Source organism: Puma concolor, chromosome E3 (genome assembly GCF_028749965.1).
Source record: "Puma concolor isolate L17-30 chromosome E3, mPumCon1.1.hap2, whole genome shotgun sequence".
Lineage (NCBI taxonomy): Eukaryota > Metazoa > Chordata > Mammalia > Carnivora > Felidae > Puma > Puma concolor.
In genome coordinates this window covers 19,319,949-19,335,679 of record NC_141682.1, presented here as the reverse complement: position 1 = coordinate 19,335,679, position 15,731 = coordinate 19,319,949, and the positions used below count along the sequence as shown (strand labels likewise).

General features: G+C 46.2%; 1 protein-coding gene across 1 annotated transcript in view; it reads right to left on the bottom strand.

Annotated features, from left to right (window-relative positions):
- Positions 1-997: 997 nt before the first annotated feature.
- The window catches only part of LOC147573018 (leucine carboxyl methyltransferase 1-like), a 28,100-nt gene continuing 13,366 nt past the window's right edge, over positions 998-15,731 (bottom strand). Inside the window, exons 5-7 of the mRNA XM_086692473.1 lie at positions 15,424-15,526; positions 11,817-11,937; positions 998-1,351 (exon numbers count right to left, since the gene is read on the bottom strand). Of these exons, the coding sequence (XP_086548599.1) occupies positions 1,196-1,351; positions 11,817-11,937; positions 15,424-15,526 (380 nt within the window). The 3' untranslated portion in view covers positions 998-1,195. The remainder of the gene's footprint in view (positions 1,352-11,816; positions 11,938-15,423; positions 15,527-15,731) is intronic.

The window sequence follows — 15,731 nt, the reverse complement described above, 5'->3', positions numbered from 1 at the left end:
TCAGATAAGCCGTAAGCCCAGCGGGTCCTGGACTGAGAGCTTAATGATCATTTATAACCCGCTTTTTATGGAAACGTGCTTTTCAAAGTCCAGATGTGCTGACTTAGGGAGAAGCATTTGGAAGAGAGCTTGCACAACCTGTCTTAAGATGCGGAGTGCCTCCCTGCCGGTGGCCACGGCACTGAGTCAGAGCCGAGCCCTGAATTCGTGTGGCCTTGCCTTTGGCACTTCTGCTTTACATTTTTTTGTGTATGGCCTTTCGCCTCCGCCTGACTTCTTGCCCGGCTGTGGCAGTAAACTGAATCCCCCATCCCAGAACCGCCCCCCTCCCCGATAGGATTTAGCTCCACATGCTTTGTCCGCGTTGAGATCCTTTACAAAATAGGTCTCACATATTTCTGCCTGCTTCAGTACATTTTGAAACCTCAAACTCAGCTGCCCTCAGGCCCAAGCAGGTTTACTATCTAAATGACTCCCCTGGGGAGACCACCGCAGGGACTTGCACAGTGTCCCCGGCAGCGAGCTTCCTTCCGACTTTGCCACGAGCAGAAATTGTTGGTGGAGCACATGGTTACAGCAGGGACAGCAAATAGATTCCATTTCGTGTGCCAGAGGGGGAAAAAGGCCAGCTGACCAAACAAAAAGCTGTGGGATAAGCTTACGTGCGTAGGAAGACAATAAAACCCAATTCCGTTTATCTGAGAATATAACCTTTCATCTTATTGACTGGAATTCAAATAATAATAATAATACAGAGATTCAGTTAAGAGCCATCAGGGTTTTGTTATCGTTGTTTAAGGTAAAAAGTAAACGGTATTAATCTTAGGAAAGCTATAAACATGAAGGCAATTATGTACGTAGGTATATGTGTTAGGTATATACAAATAGGTATTAGGTATATTTCACCCATCCTATTACCAGAATACTTTGATCATTTTCCCTCTGAAAACTACCCTTTTCCTTTTCAGTGTTATGCAGGGGTCTTCTGTTTTTCTTTTCCCATACTTTCCCTTTAGAAGTCTATAAACCCTCTTTTAAGTCTTTTAAAACTACTTTTGGAATGTGTAACAAATTGTTTCATTTTTATAAAGTGTCATAGGGTTCCTTTACTTTTAAAATCCAGTTAGGTAGACTTCAGATCACTGCCCAGAAATTTAAGAAGACCGCTAATCTAATGAGACAGAACAGGAAAAAGTCACCCAGTAGTTCCCTGGCTCACTGTGAAATCAGACGAGTGTGTCCAGACTGGGCACAGAGGCTCAAGTGGGTTTTGTAAAGGCTTGTACCAGGAGAGGACAGCGTTGCTCAAAATCTGGTTCCCGGCAGAATGCATCTGGCCGCTGTCATTTCCCTGCAAATATAAATTTCATTGCAGTCGGTGACCGTGTATGTCTTTGCCCTGTAGACCGTATTGAGACGCCTCAATTGATGGGTCATAGTTTATATTCTTTCTCAAACATGCACTTAAATATTTGCAGGTAACCAGCATTTCAAATCAGTTTATTAAAAATTCTCTCCGTGTCTCACTTTTTTTTTTTTTTTTTTTTGGATACACCCAAGTGATGGTTGAAGTGAAAAACCAACAGAATTATGAACTCTCGTGTGGCTTGGTCAACCAAAGCCGTCAACACCAGAATCTTGGGGCAGTGGGAAGGCACTGATGTTTGAAGTTCGTGTTGGCTCTCGGGGCCGTGTGTTTGCCATCCCTGGGGAGAGAGGGACTGAGTGGTAAAAGGTGAGCTTTTGCTCTCGGGCTGAGAGTGGCTCAGAGCTGGTGAAATCCCGAAAAGCTAGCGGCGCCGCTTGCCTTCAGAAGAGCAAGTTGGGAACGCGCAGACATCCCCCTTCAAAGTAAGAAGAATTGGGAGTGATTAGAAAAGATCAAAGCTTCTTGGGAAACCACACTGAACCGGTACACAGATCAGAGGTCAGCAAACTATGCAGTTTTAAGTGTTTGGGAAAAAAATCAGGAGAATATTTTGTGACCTAGGAAAGTTATGTGAACTCACATTTCAGCGGCCAGAAGTCACGGTTATTGGAACATGGCCAGGTCCATTCGTCTGTATGTTGTCTGTGACAACCTCTGTGTCTCAGTGGCAGAGCGGAGTAGTTGCAGCAGCAATGGTGTGGCCTGCAAGCCCGAAATATTTACGATCTGGCCTTTCCGGAGAAAGTTTGCCGACGCCTGACCCAGGCAGTGGTATTTATTTAGAACTTGTCCTGACATTGGTGTGTCGGTAAGCATTGGGAAGAGAACAATAGTTAACAATATTTCAGTGGGTTTTGGGGTGGGGAGTGGGTGGAGGTGGGTAGGGGGAGGAGAGACATCACGTCTGATTTCCGCCTGTCACCAACGTCCCCAGCATCGGGCTGCGCCTCACATTTGGACTGTATCATCAGAGTCAGCCGCCCCCGTTCATTTTAGCGGCAGCTTCTCAAACATGAGGCGGGACTTCGGAGAAGGCCGGCTACACGCCTCCGGACCGGCTTCACGTACCAGTCCTCAAAGTGACTCCAGAAAGCCTCCTTGTGAGGTTTGCACCACACCCCGTGAGGATCACTGGTGTGCAGCCGGGGTTGGCACCCTGGTTGGTAGGCAGCCAGAGAGTAAATATTTTGAGCTCCACAGGCCGTCTGGTCTCTGTCGCAGTAACGCCACCCTGCCGTTGTGGTGTGAAAGCAGCCATAGATGATGCAGAAACGTATCAGCCTGGCTGTGCTCCAGTCACACTTGATTTGTGCACACCGAAACTTGAATTTCGTAGCATCCTTGCGCATCGTACGTATGTTCCTCTTTGGAGTTTCTTTCCCCCACCCCCAACCATTTTAAAGTAACAACCATTAGCTTGCCATACAGAAATAGGCAGTGAGCTAGATTGGATCTGTGGGCCATAGTTCGCTGACCCCTGGTAATATGGGTAGTTTACTTGCTGTATTTCTTTCTTTCATTAAAAAAAAACAAAACAAAAAACATTAGCTTGGGAAGGCACTATCATGTTTTAATTTTAGTCGCTGTGGATTTTACTGTGGAAGGCAATTCTACGCACACGTCTGCTTTTCTGCCTACTGCTATTGGATTTTTTTCTTGCTACCTCTGTTGAAATCTAGAAAGACCTTTTTTTCAAACCATTCTCTATTGTTGGGACAGCCATTTGCTTTTTCGTTAATGCATTCAGTGTGTATTTACGAAGCACCCACAACGGTGTGGCAGGCAGGTGGCCATGGCAAGCCGGGTGCTCCGGGGAAGGGGGGGGGCAGTGATGGCCGAGATAGACTTGGTCTCTGCCCCCGTGGATCTCTCTGGCTCGCAGGGAAGAGGTCAGTCATGCACAGTGCTTGGCAGATCACAGCATGCACTGAAGGTGTGGACTTGAGCATTTATTTCCACGGTCCCATGATACGTGCGTTATGCAGGTGGACGCGGCCCACGTGCAGTAAGTAGTCTGTATCCTGGGAAACAGGGTGGTGTTTCACATTAGTGGCGTTGGGCATTTGAGTGTACCGATGGCAGAAACTTCTCCAGAAATCAGTCCACAATTAGAGTTGGAAATTGTCACGCCAGTTGGAGGTTTTCCTTTGACCCTGTGCCCTAGTGCAAGCCTCTGTGTCTTTCCGGGTAAGTTGAACTGCTTCAGGTTGGGGGCGTTTCCGTTTTCTTCTGGCCCAGTAAGCGTGAGACTCCCGTTAGGCACGACTGAAAGGCGGCCATTACCACAACCAGTCAAGGGAACCGGGGAGGACATCGAGGCCTGCACAGCCCTGCCGCTTGTAGGTTTTGGGGATTACAAGGGAAAAAGTTAATGCTTTACCAAAAAGTAATAAATTTAAAAATGCTGCCCTATGTAAGTAAGCCTTGTTTGAATGACTAGTGAGATTGCACAGTGGCTTGCATAGGAAAAAACAAACCCCAGAGTAAAATGGTGAGCCGGAAGTGCTTTCCTGCTTTGTATCGTTTTCCCAGTTACAGACAGGAAACATTCAAGTGTGTTTTCAAGCACAGAACATTGGACACAAAGAAGGCTCTGACGAAGCAGAAAAAGACCCGCATACAAAAAGTTTAGGTCTGTGGAGAAAAATGTCTGATTGAAAACAATGTGATTTAGCAAGTGTTTTTTTTTTTAATCGTTGGCTTGCGCTGTCTCTAGGTGCCTTGATAAGCTTAACATATTGCTCTCCCTCTTTGCTTTATTCATGAATTTTTAAAATCTGATCAAAAATCACATCTCAGGGGCGCCAGGGTGGCTCAGTCGGTTGAGTGTCCAACTCTTGATTTCGGTTCAGGTCATGATCTCGCGGTTCAGATTGTGAGATTGAGCCCTGCATCAGATTCTGGGCACTGATCTCGAGGAGCCTGCTTGGGATTCTCCCTCTCTCTCTGCCCCTCCCCTAGTCACACTCTCCCTGTCTCTCTCAAAATAAATAAGTAAACTTAAAAAAAAAATCACATCTCAGTAAAAACCAAGTTTCTGTGGCTAATATACTCTTTGAATGGGCACCGTGGCCAGTATTCTGAGTAATTGCTAGACTTCCCTGGGTAAAAGTTCTACTGGCAGATTCTCTGGTAAAGATGAACACTCCCAAACAGTTCAGCATAGAAAGGGCTGAGCCTTGGACCAGACACAGTGATGAGAAAGATCGAGTCATTTGGAGCACGTATTGGGGGAGGTAGGGACCATGGTGGTTCCCTAAAATTAAGGTGGGGCTAGCATAGACCAATGGGGGTATCTTAGTGTGAAGGAGCCACCCCAATTTGTATGTTACATTCCAGACTCCTGATTCGTCACAAAAAGTAATCTTACCAGATAGCCTGTATTCATGGTTTAGACGATTTAATATTAAAACCTCCATACTACCCAAAGCTGTCTACAGATTCAGTACAGTTCCCATCAAAATTCTAATGGCATTCTTCACAGAAAAAAGAAAAACAATTGTAAAATCCACATGGAACCACAAACGACTGAAACAGCAAAAGCAATCCTGCGCTAGAAGAACAAGGCTGGAGGCGTCACACTTCCCGATTTCAAACTCCTTGATCCTGGAACAACGTGGGTTTGAATTGCATGAGTCCACGTATATGCAGATTTTTTTTTGCAGTACAGTACTGTAGATGTATTTTCTCTTCCATACAATTTGCTTAATAGCATTTTCTTTCTAGGGGTGCCTGGCTGGCTCAGTCGGTTAAGCGTCCAACTTCCACTCAGGTCATGGTCTCGCAGTTCGTGAGTTCGAGCCCTGCATTGGGCTCTGTGCTAACAGGCTCAGAGTCTGAAGCCTCTCTGTCCCTCACCTGCACGCGCACACACACACACACTCTCTCTCTCTCTCTCTCTCTCTCTCTCTCTCAAAAGTAAATAAACATTAAAAAATGTTAAAAAGTAATTACATTTTCTAACTTTCTTTATTGTAAGAATACATTAAACAATGCACATAACATATAATACATATTAACCAACTATTTATGTTCTCAGTGATGTTTCTGGTCAACAGTAGCTACTAGTAGTTAAATTTTCAGGGAGTTAAAAGTTACGTGCCAATTTTTCACTGCACAGGGTCAACACCCCTAACTCCTATGTTGGTCAAGGGTCGGCTGTATATTACAAAGCAGTAGTCATCAAAATAGGATGGTATTGGCATAAAAAAGATACATAAATGGAACAGACTAGAAAGCCCAGAAATAAATCTGATTAAGAAGAGATATTGGATCTCTTTCTAAAATTAATTTTATCAGTGTAATATGTGGCTGAGTGTCCATAAAGGCAGGAAACATAGTGTCAACTTATTTTCAAGCTGTATGTTAACATTTTCGTATAATATGTTCCACATAGATTTCAGTCTCCAGATACCTTTTTAGGTAAAGTACCTCTAAATTGAAAGCAAAGGGTCTAGTTGGTAAAATGAAACAAAGGATAATAAATACATTGATTTGCTTTGTAATCAAATGACTTGATTACAGGGGTGTCAAATGACTCGACTTAAATCACTGTTTGAACCAGAAGTCCCACTATGGCACCTCGATTGCCGTCATTCTGGGTATTACGTACAGCAACAGTGCTGCCCCTTTGGACTGCAGAGGAGTCCTCGGAAAGTAGCGTGATCTGGCAACTGAGGCTCGAGCAACTCAGGATGTTCCTCTGCCGATTGATGGCCGCCAGGTCGGCTTTCTGGAAAGGTCTACATAGTTAATGATAATTGGAAAGCATGAGTGGGAGAACGCTGTGAAAGTACTTTGTTTCTTTTTAAAGTAAAGATGAGATGCCTGAAGGAAGTACTCAGTTGTTACTATTTGTGTGTGTATCATTGAATCACGTTCCTGGATTTGTGACAAACGTGTTTCAGTAAGGCTGTCAAGCTCAGAAATGATCATTTTAAATTTTTTTTTTTTCAACGTTTATTTATTTTTGGGACAGAGAGAGACAGAGCATGAATGGGGGAGGGGCAGAGAGAGAGGGAGACACAGAATCGGAAACAGGCTCCAGGCTCTGAGCCATCAGCCCAGAGCCTGACGCGGGGCTCGAACTCCCGGACCGCGAGATCGTGACCTGGCTGAAGTCGGACGCTTAACCGACTGCGCCACCCAGGTGCCCCAGAAATGATCATTTTAGGAACTGAAGGTTCAGCTTCTCTACAGCGCTCTTTATTTATTTATTTTAAATTTATTTTAAGTAGGCTCCATGCCCAATGTGGGGCTCAAACTCATGACCCCCAGATCTAGAGTTGCACATTCTACCGACTGAGCCAGCGAGGCGCCTCTAGAGCAGTCTTCTCTCCAAGGGTGGCCTGTGGGTCTCGGCCATGGAATTCTGGGAGGAAAGGGCCTCTTAAAGAAGCAGGATCGTGTTCCAGACCTGCTTTTGAACAGAGGTGAGGCCTGGAAACTGGCATTTTAAATCCGCACACTCCCCACCCTCAGTGATTCTATACACGCCCAGGTCTGGGAGCCACTGGTCTCGAGGCTTTGTTCTTGTTTGGGGTTGCTATTCTTTGCAGACTTTTGTTTGCTGGTTTTTTTCTTTGGTTTTGCTCAAGGAGCCCTCTGATGTCAACATTGGTGGAATTTCTCCCCACGTTATCATTCATTTCTGCCTGTTTTGTTTATTTTTTATTTTTTTATTTTAGAGAGAGAGAGCATGCATACACAAGCGGGGAACGGGGGGAGACAGGGGCCGAGGGAGACAGAGAGAACCCCAAGCAGGCGCCACCCTCCACACAGAGCCCGACGTGGGGTTTGATCCCACGACCCTGGATCATGACCTGAGCTGAGGTCAAGAGTTGAATGCTCGACCGACCGAGCCACCCAGGCGTCCGTCCCTAGCTGTTTTGTTTTAAACTCTGGGATAATAATTGTTACATTTCACGAGTTCCTTTGCATTTCTGGATTTCTGACTCTGAGCTTTTCATTTTTTCCCACAGAGCTGAGAAAACAGAAGTCCTCAGTGAAGATCTGTTACAGGTAACAAAATAAAATCTTCTTAAAGTGCTTTGCTTAAAGAGGAAAACAAAACAAAGCCTCATCGGCGAGAACTGAAGCAGATCTGTGTACGAACGTCTGTATGTATGATCTGAGACACGATGAGACTGATCGGCATGGTCCCGAGCAGGAAAGAAAAGCAGTTGGGTTGCACGGTGATAAAAAGGGGATCTGGAACTTCGGTGTCATGCTGTGAAGTTCAGATGGGGCTGTCCTGCTTTCAAGTGCCAGGTGTCGGGGTGGGGTGGGGGAGGCGCTGGCTGGCCTGGCCGGTCCACCGGCACTGCAGCCTGGTCACGGGTCCCGGGCAGGCTGCGGGCCTGTCGCTCGCTGCTATGACGGTGTCCTTGATGGGACAGGCCCTGCCAGCAACAGCCTAGAGTTTCCACTTCTTGCCTCTCATGCTATCCTCCTCCACTTCTGGGCTGAGTTGGCTCCTGACGGACATAGAGTCTCAGTGACGGTGACCAGACCTGTCAGAACCACCCTGAGGCCCTGAGGTGGCCTGTTACCAGCCTGGACTTTTCTGCCCTGCAGGAGGGATATTTCCTGCAGGGACCTCGGCCGGGGCCACTGCACTTCGTCTCTCACAGGCTTCCCTAACTTTGGGGCTGGGGGTTTCTTCCAGAAGGCCTGGGACCCTTTGTGCACATCCCTTCACTCGGCCTCAACCCCGTTCCGTCTCCGCCCACCTCACGGCACGCCGGGAAAGACAGAACCCTTCTGCACTGAGGTTTCTCTTAAGCCTCCTTGCTTGTGTCCTTGCTTCTCATTCCATGACCTTCGGCAGGTCTTTTCACCTGAGCCCCTGAAGACCAGCAGTCTGCTCCCGGGTGACTTTCTGTCTCTTCCCACAGAGAGGAGCTGGCATAGCTTAGAAAAATGATGCCATGCCAGCCCATGTCAGAACATCCTTCTAAATTATGACAGCCACCTGCAGGTAGAAGATTCTAAGAGCACGTTTTTTTTGTTGTTGTTGTTGTTTTTAAGGACCGGAAGTTTTTATTAAGAGTAGGAGGGTTTTTTTTTTAAAGAATTATTAGATAATCATATTCTTCTTTTTTTTATTTTTCTTTTTAACGTTTATTTTATTTTTGAGAGAGAGAGAGAGAGGGAGAGAGAGAATGTGAGCAGGGGAGGGGCAGAGAGAGAGGGAGACACGGAATCTGAAGCAGGCTCCAGGCTCTGAGCTGCCAGCACACAGCCCAATATGGGGCTTGAACTCCTGAACCGTGAATTCATGAGCTGAGCCAAAACTGGACACTTAACCAACTGAGCCACCCAGGAGCCCTGACAATCTTATTCTTAGTAATATTTGCTCATTGGCTTTGATCGTATATTTCAGCTTCACTTTCAGACTTTCAGAAATGTTGCTTGGGCTCGATAACCTTTAACTAGACTAGGTTTCACATCAGTGTTCTCTCTCCCACATCCCACGTTAGTAATAAATATGCACAACCTCCTTGAACCCTTGAAGCCCCAGGCCTTGCAGGCAGTTTGAGGACTGCAGAATTCCCACAGGAGGCAGGTGGCAACTGTCTGCTCCTGTCCCTTTCTTAGAACATCCACGGGGGCCTCAAGAGTTTGCCAGTTTCAAGGAACGCCTTGTTTCATCATGCAGATGCTTACCCGCCCCCCCCCCCCATACGAAATGATTCCCAGAGCTCCTGTGACAACGGTGGCAGGCAAGAAGCAGCATCACTCTCTCTCGGTGGACGTGTGAGGCTTACGTGGCACGGATGGTCACACTGGGTGCCTGTGAGCATGTGCTCCGTCGTCTTCCTGCCTGGGTCTGAATCCTGGCCTGAAACTTACCAGCCGTGAGGCCGTGCGGCCGTGGGCAGCAAGCTGTCCAATCCCTCTGTGCTTCGGTCCCCTCACCGGCCACACCCGCCACACCCGGTTACTGTGACAAGTCGGTTAATACAGGTCACACTCATGGAAGGTGCCTGCTACATAGCAAGCAACTTCTACAAGTTCGCTACCCTTATTGTATCAGTACTGAAATCTGCATCACTCAGGGCGCCTCGGTCGGTTAAGCGACCGACTCTTGATTTTTGGCTCAGGTCATGATCTCACAGTTTGTGGGTTTGAGCCCCGCACTGGGCTCTGTGCTGACAGCATGGAACCTGCTTGGGATTCTGTCTGTCTCTCTACCCCTCCCCTGCTCGCTCTCTCTCTAAAAAATAAATAAATATTTTAAAAAAATTTTTTTTTCATCATTCATGTGGTTTTTGTCATTTTAAAACACTGATTAGGAAATCACGGAAGGCATGTGAGCAATTAGTACACCTGAGGAGGCTGATGGTTTGCATTTGTTAGGAAATTGCTGAATTAAGTTAAAACGGACACATCCCCAGGCTTGCTCCCAAGTGACTGGGTCCGTGGTCAAGATTCACTTCATCCACCATTGCTATATGATGTTGAATAAGAGAATGCACGAATGAAACAAGGTGAACAGAGCAGGGTGAACACCCACAATGTGTGAAAACAAAGCAGAATTCAGGGGCACCTACGTGGCTCAGTCGGTTAAGCGGCCGACTTCGGCTCAGGTCACGATCTCACAGTTCGTGAGTGTGAGCCCCGCGTCGGGCTCTGTGCTGACGGTTCAGAGCCTGGAGCCTGTTTCACATCCTGTGTCTCCCTCTCTCTCTATCCCCGCCCTGCTCGCGCCCTCTCTCTCTCTCTCTCTCTCTCTCTCAAAAACAAACGCTAAAAAAATAAGATAAATTAAAAAAAGAAAGCAAGCAGAATTCATTTTCCCCAGTCCTGGTATTCTGCAAGCAAAGACAGATTCCCAGGACTTACAGAAGCCAGATGAGGCCAGCTACCATTATGTCCACTCACCAGGACTGAAGACTGAGTCTGAGGAATGCCCCCAGTTACACAGAGGGAAGGAAGAAAACTCAACCGAGAACCACCTCTACGGGAATGTGGCCTGGAGCATGAAGGGGTGAGAAAGTCCACCAAGGTCTAGCCTTAGATCTGTCCATAATTATGTGACACGGGGCAAAGCCTTTACTGCTCTCACCATTTAAAAATAAAATGAGATGAAAAAAATAAAATCAATAAACTTAAAATGAAATAAGCAATGAAATTAGCCACCATGCATTCAGTCACGTGCCTCCCGCTACACATCATCTCATGAACTCCCATAATAGTCCAGAGAAGTTATCCCTTTATAAACAAAGCCCTGGCGGGGGCACCGGGGTGGTTCAGTTACTTGAGCGTCCATCCAAGCCTTATTTCGGCTCAAGTCATGATCTCACAGTTCGTGGGATCAAGCCCCGTGTCAAGCTCCAGGCTGCCAACGCAGAGCCTGCTTGGGATTCTCTCCACCCATCCCCACCCCGCTCCTTCCCTGCTCATGCTCTCTCTCAAAATAAGTAGAGAACTTTTTTAAAAACAAATCAAAATCAAAAACAAGGACCTGGGGCTCAGAAAGATCCAAATAACAGCTAATAACCTGCTCAGCAGCCGGGCAATCCTGAAAACGCTCTTGTACAAATTAACTCGCTTACTCCTCACTACACCTTATTAACGTCGGGACTGTTAGTATTCTCATTTTCCTGATCAAGAGACAGCACGGAGAGGTTATGAAACTTGTCCAGGTCACACAGCTAGGCAATCTACCTCCAGAGCATGGACTCCCAACCACCCTACAATTCTGCCTAAGGGCACCCGGCCAATCCTAAGAGCCAGGGCCAGGACTCGGACCCACGCTGAGTAATTCCAAAGCTCTAAAACAGAAGCCTTCCCACCACATCAGAAGAGAAAAACAGGCAACCAGCGGGCCAAACTCGGGGATCTTACAAATTAGGAATTTTACATTAAAATTCTACACTGTAGCTTCTCCTGAAAAATTGGGGGTTCTCAACTCCGGGCTCCCATGTCCACATGGGAACGAGGTGGCACTGAGCAGGGGTGAACTGTGGTTCACCAGAGTCCCCAGCACTCCTGTCTGCCTTACACCTGGCCAACTTCCTCCACTGCATCACCTGCCTGCCTCGGAAGGAATCAGGGTTCGCTACCCTGACACCCATATGTTAGCCAAAATTCCTTCCATCGCGATCTATGACTCTATAATTAATACAACGGTAAAATGTGAACTTTACAAAGTTTTTGTAAAGGCCAAGAGAGAAGTTCCAAAAACCCTGGCTGCGAGTTTGCAGGAAGTTAAGAAATCAGGAACGCTGGGAATTGCTGGAATCGATTTAAAAAGGAGATGTGTGTGTGGCCAGAGGCGGAAGGAAAAGAGTGAGTGGAAATTTATACTGAGGTTGCTCAGAGAGGGTTAGCCACCACGCGAACGCATACAGCACGCAAAGGTCTTGGAGCTTCCTTTTACCTGTTCATGGTTTATGAACACAGCTGTCTCAAAACTGTTAGCTGCCCACTTGAGAAGGTTGGCCGACTGCTCCGGAGTCATGTAAACCAGCACACGTTCCGTTATCAGCAGTGTTGGCAATCTTCAGAGAAGAAAAAAGGCACATAAGTATGTATTCATCAAATCGGGACTCTAACGGCAGCCACGGATAGTGCTGGCAGGGCAGGAAAACCCTGGGGTGCACACCGCAGGAAGAGGAGAAGCCCCGGATAGCACGTCAACTATCAGGGCGCTAAGAGGCGGAGAGCCCCGTTGTGACCCAAAGTTTCAGACCGTAACAACGTGAGCACTGAGCAAGGTTTTGTCTGGCTGGCTCCAAATTCTCCCCCGGCATGCCCGCACATGGTGACGAGGTGGCCCTGCAGACCCCTTGCTCCCAGGTAGTCTAGTTCCCTTCCCCTGGAATCTGGGTTAGGCCTGTAACTTGCTGTGGCCAATACAACAGTAGCAAACACGACGCAAGCGGAAGCTGAAAATCACTTGCACGTTGGCCCTTGCCCTCTTGCTCAGCAGCCTGAACCAGTGTGGCAATGAACCCAAGCCGGCTTGCTATCGGAGGGGAGGCCCTGTGCGTGAGAATGAGGCATCCGCATAGGAGGGAACCCCAGGGGACCTCAGCTGCAGCTGGCTCCAGTGGAAGAACCACCCAGCGAAGCCCAGTCCAAATGGTCAACTCACACAATCCTGAGCAACTTGTGAACTGCTCTGAATTGTGAGTTGTTCGAGACCGCTGAGGCTGCAGAGATTTTGGTACACGTCAAAAGCTGACTGATAAAATGCAGAAATACTGCTATCCCTTCAACAGAATCTAATTCTTCTCACACAGACTTTTGTCATCAAGAATTAAAAACAACACGAACAGTCTTCAGCAAATGACACATTAGTATGCGGTCTGAGTTACCAGACCCGAAGTAACGAACAAATTACGAAACAGGAAAAGCAATAAACTCCTACAGAAATCTCTAAAAGCTTTACATGTTGGAAGGGAACACAGGCAGCCCTAAATTATGTGAGCTCTGCTGATTTATTCCTGCTCCTTCTGACTCCTTTACTGGATCCTCCTCCTTCTCTGCCCCTTTACGCTGCTGTTCCTCATGGCTGGTTGCTAGTTTTCTCACAAAGCACGTAGATTATTTTTGCCTATTTTTATTGGTGGGGAATTTCAAAACAAATAAATTGTCTGAACTGAAAATACCCAAGAAATTTGCTGAAAAGAACATCGTGTACATTAGTGTCAGAATGTAACCCATGCAGTTAGACTCAGTGCCTGGACTCATGATCACTAGAGAGAAAGGCTACCCACAAATGCTGCTGGCTTTGACCTGACAGTCCCGACTATCCACTGTTACTGTTTATCAGGATTTCCTTTTTTTTTTTTTTTTTTTTCCTTTTTTTGACAAGGAAATGTTGTACAACTCAAGTGACTTAAAAATATACACCCAGGGGTGCCTGGGTGGCTCAGTCGGTCAAGCATCCAACTTCAGCTCAAGTCATAATCTCACAGTCCATGGGTTCGAGCCCCACATCGGGCTCTGCTCACCGCTCAGAGCCTGGAGCCTGCTTCGGATTCCGTGTCTCCCTTTCTCTCTGCTCCTCCCCGGCTCGTGCTCGCACTCTCTCTCAAAAATAAATAAACACTAAATGAAATTAAAAATATATATCCAGGTGCGCCTGGGTACCCCAGTCAGTTGAGCATCTGACTTGATTTCGGCTCAGGTCATGATCCGAGGGTTATGGGATTGAGCCCTGTGTTGGCACTCCACGTTGAGCACGCAGCCTGCTTGGGATCTTATCTCTCTCTCTCGTTTTCTCTACCCCTCTCCCTGACTTGCACATGCTCTCTTTCTCTCTCTCTAAAATAAATATATATGTATGTGTATACAAATACACACACACATATGTATGTATATATCTACAAATGCTCTCTGGACCCAATTGGGTCATGGTACAAAGAATGAGAGAACTAAATCCAGAGGATAGACAATGAAGTCCAAGATGAAGTTGAAAATCAGAAAGAAAAACATTAAAAGGAAGTTTAAAGTAAGCAATTTTTTTTAACCTAAGTCTAAAACCCCAGATTATATCAATAGGAACGATTAGAAAAAGTGAGTGGGTGGAAAAAAAAGTTTCAAAACCTCAATAGGTTGGTAATTAGAGAAAAACAGTTCCAAAAACGTTTTTATTGATTTAAAAAAATTTTTTTAATGTTTATTTATTTTTGAGAGACAGAGCACAAGCAGGGGAGGGGCAGAGAGAGAGGGAGACACAGGATCTGAAGCAGGCTCCAGGCCTCCAGGCTCCAAGCTGTCAGCACAGAGCCTGATGCAAGGCTCGAACCCACGAACCATGAGACCACGAACTGAGCTGAAGTCGGATGCTTAACCGACTGAGCTACCCACGTGCCCCTCCAAAAACCTTTTTAATGCAAAAGGCACCGACTATTACATACGGTATTACCACATGGGGGGAAGCCAGGTGGAGAAGGCTACGTGGGAATTTCCTGTACAGCTTTTGCAACTTTTTTTTTACAAATTTGAATTATTTGAAAATGAAAAGTTAGACACGTTTACAGTGTAGTTTTAAGAGGTAGCTTCGCCAATATTAAAAACAGGATTAATACTTTTCAGAAGAGAAGTCTAAGTGAAGCGAAAACAGCCCACGGAGGAAAACACAGAGCACAAATGAACCCCAGAGAACTATGGATGTAATTCTAATACTTGTGATAGCCGCTGTTCCTTATCCATTTTGTAAATCTCCAGAAGTGAGGCAAACTTGCCTATCAGGAGCTCCCCTGATTAATTTTTTTTTAAGTGTATTTACTTATTTTGAGAGAGACAGAGGGCAAGCAGGGGAGGAACAGAGAGAGAGGGAGGAAGAATCCCAAGCAGGCTCTGTCAGCACAGAGCCCAATGTGGGGCTCAATCTCATGAACCATGAGATCACGACCTGAGCCGAAATCAGAAGTTGGATGCTTAACCAACTGAGCCACGCAGGCATCCCAAGAGCTCTCCTGATTTGTAAGTGGTTATTTCCCTGGCTATGTAGCACATTTGCCCAAATGGTGTGTTTCTACGTTCGCAGCGGGTTGCTGCTGGTTACCACTGCAACTGTAATAATCTACAGATTATAGCTTATGCGCCAATTTCCGTTCAACTGCTTTCACACGCATACTTAATATAATCTCCAAGCTGTCAGCGCAAAGCCTGACATGGGGCTCGATCTCCCCAACCGTGAGATCATGACCTGAGCGGAAATCAAGAGTTGGACGCTTAACCAACTGAGCCACCCAGGCGCCCTGCAGTTGTAGGTTTCTATACATAGAATTATCTTCTCTCAAACTTTATGGTATTAGGCATCAGTATGTCATAAAAGCAATACACGTGATTCTGATGTGAAAACAGGAGAAACATTGCTTCTCAAAAACTTAGAAAACCTCCCTCATAGCCATGAAATGATAAACATTTCAGAATTAAAAACGGAACACGGGTCTCATGCTGCACTTTCACCTGACCTTATTTCGTATTCGCATGAAATCACAAACGCGTAAGAGGTTAAAACAAGATCTCACTGTGGATTCATGTTCCATTTCTTTAGCTTCTCTTCGAGTTCAGGTGAATCTCGGAGATCTGCTCCAATAATGGCATAGCTCTTTGAATCCAACAGGTGTCCATCTGGAAAGAGATTATCATTTCAACAGAAATTCATCCAGAGATGATCATTTCAATGGATTTCTTTTCAAAATTAAATTATTTTTTCTCCATTACACAAATACATGTCCCACTGCAAAAAGGAAAAAAAAAAAATCAGGAAGGAGGAGGGTGGAATGAACGAAAATCACATCTTCCAACTATTAATGTTTTGGTATAGAACATTCCA